Source organism: Tupaia chinensis, unplaced genomic scaffold (genome assembly GCF_000334495.1).
Source record: "Tupaia chinensis unplaced genomic scaffold, TupChi_1.0 Scaffold149501_1, whole genome shotgun sequence".
NCBI lineage: Eukaryota > Metazoa > Chordata > Mammalia > Scandentia > Tupaiidae > Tupaia > Tupaia belangeri.
The window spans coordinates 438,043-444,057 of record NW_006209345.1 but is presented as its reverse complement, the minus strand read 5'-3'; the positions used below and the strand labels follow the sequence as shown (position 1 = coordinate 444,057).

Genomic DNA, 6,015 nt, shown 5'->3' with positions numbered 1-6,015 from the left:
AGGAAACATGAATCTTCCATCTTCCCTCCTTCCCCTTTCTGGAGGGAGGCATTGGGGAGGAGGCTTTATAGCTTGGGTTATGACCCTCTTAAGAAAGAGCACTGAGGTCCCCTTGGCTGTACCAGCTCTGGCCATCTCCTGTCACATGGTCAGAAATGCAGGCAGCAACTACTTGGGATTCAGCTATAGTGGGGTATAGACAGGGCCAATGCCAAGGACTGTCTAACCTCAGCCTCTGCCCCAGATGTCCAAGGCAGAGGAGTGAGCTCCCCGTGGAAACCATCCCATTCTCTAATCCCCAGCATGGTGCTGCTCGTGGCTCCATTCTCTTCCTGCTCCTGTCTTTACTTTGCCTAAAAGTGGTGAAGCGAGAGGCACACGCAGCATGTGCAGGTTGACTAGGGAACCAAACCCCAATGTCCCTGTGGTTGTAGCACGGTGGCGCCGCAGATACAGCTGCACTGCCATGGCTGGCCCACACAGTTTTTGGGGGAGAGATTTTTGCTATAGGTTGCCTGCACTCTCCAGAGAGATGTAAATGGAGAGAGAGAAAGTGAGAAACCACCCCCCGGGGGATGGCCATGTTGTAATCTCCTTTCTCCTCCCTGGAATGTACACACACCCAGCATGAGTTTCAAGCTGCCAGGTCCAGGATTCGAACCATAGTCAGCCGTGTGGGAGTCCAATATGTTAACCACTACCACTTGCTGGCCCCAACCACATTTTTAAGCCACATATTTAGTGATTGTGGCTGAAGGAAGATGGAGCCAGAATGCGCACCATGCTAGGCATAGAAGAGGGTCCCTTAGAGCCTTGTAACAGGTGTTTGTTAAATACCAACTGCTGTGGGCCAGGCATGATCCTGGGCATAAGTTTATGTGTACCCAGAAACTTAACAAAAGCAAAACAAAACAGAAAAAAAAAAAAAGGCCACTTCAGCTTTCTCCCAGATAGCCATCTGACCTCTGGGAATGAGCACTCCAGCCTAGGTGTCTATTTATAGCTAAGTCTTGTCTAAGTTCACAGGAAGGACAGGTCAGGCCAGAGCTAGAAGAGCCTTACTTTGGCCTTTCTCCTCGTTTTTCCAGAAAGAAAAACAGTCTGATGCTAAAGGACTTGCTCAGGGCCACAAAGGGTAGGAACCAGCAGAGCAAGGGCCTAGCCCGAGCCACCCAGCCTTAGCTCACTGGGGCCTTGGGCAGTAGATGAGAACCATTCAGTGCATGGGCTTTGAAGATGCAGGGACCAGGGTTCAGTTCCCACTCTGCTGTGACCTCAAGGAAGGTACTCCCCCTCTCTGGGCTCATTGCCTCCTTTATGAAGATGGGATTTTGATAGCCCCCAGTGCTGATCCAGGCCTGATGGGTGCTCCACGCAGGCCAGCAATGAGGCTCCTGCCTGTGCTGGCCTTTAAGTATAGGTACTTTTTGGTATGAGTAGGAGAGGGCCTGAGTGCTGGGGGTGGGAGAAAGGAAGGTCTAGGGCATCATGAAGCTCCCCTCTCCTGTCCAAGCACTTGGGCTCTGGCCCCAGACACACCTTCTGCTCAACAGAACTTACACAGGACCTACCTCCCTGGTGGTACCCCTTGTTTCTCGAGCCCTCACCCAAGCAGCCTGGGAACACGTCCCTCTCAACCCAGCACTAGCCTCCCAGAGAGGAGTCCAGGACTCACCTTTTCTCCACTTCCCAGTGTCCAGAGCACCCAGTGATGTTCCTGACTGTGCTCAGGGCAGAGGAGAGGCTGCACGGACGGCTCCGAGCACAGGCCTGCACACAGTGAGGGTGCGGGCAGGGCTCAGCTTCTTGCACCTGTACCCTATTCCCTCTTAGTTCTCCAGGACCTTAGCACGTGAAGACATGAGGAATGTCCACTAGCACAAGCCTAGACAGGGCCCTGTGACTACAGGAAGGCTGGCCGGGGACCCTAAGCTTCTCCTGGAGGTGGTTTGAGTACAGACTGGGGGTGCACCCCCCCCCCAAGGTGAACACTCTCCATCTCTGTCCTGTCACAAAACAAGCCTGGACCGGTTTGTGTCCAGGGCTGGCTACAGAGGGCCCTGTGTAACATGGAAATGTGAGACCCTTGTTCAAAACCAATATGCATGGAAGACGGTGACAGCAGAGCCAATGTGGGCAGGGTGGGGGATGGCTGAAGTTGGCTGACTTATTGTGCCAGCATCCACCATGGTGGGGACCTGGGGGCCCTCGCCACCCCCACCTCAAGTCAGCACTTTGTCCCACCCCAAGCGGCACCCAGGAAGTATCCTGTGGCGGGGCCGGGGACGCACACACTGCTCCCTCTCTTCCAGCATGGAGATGTGTGACCAGAGACACAACATCACCATGTGCCCCCTCTGCGACAAGACCTGCAGCTACTGGAAGATGAGCTCAGCCTGCGCCACGGCCCGGGCCAGCCACCTCTTTGACAACCCTGCCACCGTCTTCTTCTCCGTCTTCATGGCCCTCTGGGGTAAGTGACGCCTCCAGCGCTCGGTCCTAGCACGCCCTCCTACACCTCCTTCCACCTTTCTTCTTGGATCTCCCATAGGCAGGATATGCCAGGCATGAACCTGGGGTGGGAGTGGCACGCCATGGGAATAACACCCCACCCTGTCTGCAGGCTACCAGGGTCTATATTGCATCAAGAGATGCAGCAGGGTTATTCTGAACTACTCAAGAGCCACTTGGGAAAAACCTAAGGGGAAGTTTTGCTCTGAGAATTCCTGGCACCAGGGTTTGTTGGCCTAAGAAGGGCAGCAGATTTAAGACAGAGAAGCCTGAGGGCTCTGTGTCCACCTCTCACATTGCTGATAATAACCCCACTCCATGGGGAAAACTGACTTAGCCTCCGTTAGACCCCTGCAGCATCCCTGCAGGCACCGTGTGCCCATTTTACAGGTGAGGAAGCAAATGCCCAGAGACAGTTGTCAGGAGTTGTCTGGGCCTTCTCAGCTTCTGAGCAGCCTAGGTGGAAATTAACCCTAAGCTTGTGCCCCTAACCACAGGACTCGACTGCCACCCAAAGTCCAAGGCAAAAGAGCTCCTCCAGAAAATTCCCTGACCCCTAGTATTCGACTCCAGCTTTAGGGGTGTGCCAGGTTGGTCAGTGGCGGCTGGATGCATTTCTGCAAATGTGGGGTTAGCAGTCATGGCTGTTCCTTCCTCTGGGATCTGGCCAGCAGGGGAGTCAAAATTCGGGGTGTATCAGTGGGCTACTGTGTGCTGAGCCACATCTGGGCCTGGCACCGTGCGGGACACCGAGCCCAGTCCTTGCCTCTGGGGACTCCCATTTTATAGAAAGTAGGGCCGGAGACAGCTCAGGAGTGTGGGGCAGGACACCTCCCGGTAGACAGCCAGGAGACGCTTTCCGGAAGAGGTTGAGGCCTTCAAGCTAAGTCCTGAAAACATGGATTGGGGGGCCAGCAGTTGGCGTAATGGCTATGTTGTCGAACTCCCATGTAGTGGACCGCCGTTCGAGTCCTAGACCTGGTGGCTTAAACTCATGCTGGGCATGTGTGCATGCATGCCCAGGATCCCGAGAGGAGAATGGGGGAGAAGGGATTGCGGCGTGGCCATCCCCCCGGGGGTTGATTTCTCGCTTTCTGTCTCTCTGTCTTTCTGGTGAGCGCACGCGCCCTATAGCCAAAAAAGAAGAGAAAACTCTCAAAAAACATGGGTTGGGGATTCGCGTTTGTGGCAAGGTACCAGGCATAGAGTCAGAAGGTCCTAGAAACAGCCCTGCTGAGGCCCCTGCCTACTTGGCCCTGCCCGCTGGGACAGTGAGCATGGGAGGGCAGAAGGGGACTGAAAGCGCAGTCATGTCACCAGGAGGACGAGGCCACCCCTGGTCAGCCACGCGTGCAGTTCTGTGCAGCCCTGACCTGTCAGGAACGTGGATCCATGGAGATCTGGCGTGGAATTCAGCACAAGCGCCCCCTTCCTAAGTGAGCGCTCGTAAGATGGGCCAGACTCCTCAATGGGGGACACCTCAGAGTTGGACCCTTTGATTCCAATCCAGCCTTCTCTCCACTGAGAGGCAGTCTCAGGAGGCTGGATGCTCAGGAGAGGTTTGGGTGACCAAGACAGAGCCAGGTTCTGCGGCCTGCTTAGGGTGACACTGTGAGCAAGGCAGGGCAGGACTGAAGCCCCGGCACCCGGCATTGTCCTCCCCTGCCCAAGAGGGTCCATCAGACCTGGCGTTTTCTCCTGTGACAATGCCATTGTTCAGGAGAATTCCTGGCGAGGTGGAGGAAGCCAGAGAGGCTGAGGTTCTCGTTCCAGTATGCCCAGACTTCCTGGTGCCAGGGACTCAGGGTTGATTTGCAGGCAGGTGCGTGTGGAGCTGAGAGTTACATCAGGTGAAGCCAGAGAAGGGCGAGTCTGGCAGTCCCCATGGCTCCTGCCCAGCCCGGGCAGCTGGGCTGGCTCCTCTTGCATTTCTACCCTTCTTGGTGTCAACTAGGAGAAATGCTAAGCAAAGTAAAGCAAAAGGGGGTGTTGGGCTAGGGCTTAGACAGTCGCCGGGATCCCGCTAATCTGAGTTGCCCTGAGTAATACATGCTGAGGTCCTGGAGTGATTTTGGGTTTTTTTTTAGGTTTTTACCATAAGGCACATGTGTTCACTGAGAAGACACAGAGAGAGACAGTGAGAAATCACCCCCCTCCCCGGGGGTGGGGGAATGGCCATGCTGCAATCCTTTCTCCTCTGTTCTCTTAAGGTTTTGGGGATGCACACACATGCATCTGGCATGCTTTTCAAGCAGCCAGGTCCAGAATTAAGACCATGGTCCGCCACGTGAGAGTCCGGTGCCTCAACCACCACACCACCTGCTGGCCCTGATCCGAGGATGATTTTATAGGCAAAAAATCACAAATGGGAGGCAGAACTAGCATGGAGTCTTTATAACAGTGATTGAGTTCTACAGTAAGGGTGACCTCAGGGTCATCTGGAGTCACCCTGTTTCATTTTAAGCAGAGCATGGAGACTGGGCAAAGGAATGCATTTGAGCAATAAGGATGTTTATAAAACAAAAAATCCAATGAGTCTATGTAGCAGCTTGAGCCATTTCAGGTGCATATTCCTAAAAAGCCCCAAGATGTGCTAAGTTTTATCTCTTTATAGCACTGACTCAGGTAAACTGGAATCGCCTGTTTTCAGGCACAACTGGTCCATTCAGGGATCTGTCAGCCTCCTTAAAGTTTCAGTGTGATGATGTGGCATGTAAGCACAAGTAGCTCCATTTGGGTCTGGTGTGGTCTGCTGGGAACCTTGTCCAAAACGGTACCGTCCTCTGGTTTTTATTTAACGCTGGAAATTGGCCAGTCCGAAAATGGAGCCTGTAAGGGCCAGAGCTAGAGCTGTCCCTCTTTAGGTGGGATGTGGACAGCCATCTTCCCCCACCCTCAAACCTTAGATAGCAGCCATGTGTCCTCGTTGGAGTCTCCTCTGCAGAGACCCTGTGACCCTGTCCCCTGGGCACCACATTGTGGCCCTCCACCCCCTGCACCCTTGGACAGAAGGGCCCAGTTCTCACACGTGCACCCTCCCTGCAGGTTTTCTGCGGCTCTGTTCCCTCATCCAGCCCCTGGACTCCTGTGGCTGCAGAGCCAACACTGGTAGTCTAAAAAGCAACCCATGACTGAATGAGATTCTTGTGGTGCCAAGCTGCACGAGCTGCTGGAAGGCATGCAGTGCCACCATGTGTGACCAGCCATGGTGCCCAGTGTGCATGTCCAGCTGAGCCACCTCACTGCCTCATCACTCTAAACTTCTGCTCCCTCATCTGTAAACCAGGGAGTGATGAGGAGGAGAGGTGACGAATCCAGCCTCTGCCAGTGCTGAGCACACGTCCCCGCCGGTTTATCACGTGGGGATAGTGTGAAAGTGCCCACACCGTGCCTGGACGTTGGAGGCGCTTATCAGCCACGACTGACTGAGCGTCGCTTTGTGTCCTGCATGGTGCTAGACACAGAGAAGCCATGAGAATTAAAAAAAAAAAAGAAAAACAAAAC

The 6,015-nt window shown here is 54.3% G+C and overlaps 1 protein-coding gene across 1 annotated transcript in view; it reads left to right on the top strand.

Moving 5' to 3' along the window:
* ANO1 (anoctamin 1) overlaps positions 1 to 6,015 on the top strand; it is a gene marked incomplete in the record, with an annotated part of 236,584 nt that overhangs the window by 161,971 nt on the left and 68,598 nt on the right. Inside the window, 1 exon segment of the mRNA XM_014585285.2 lies at positions 2,313 to 2,473. Within this exon segment, the coding sequence (XP_014440771.1) occupies positions 2,313 to 2,473 (161 nt within the window).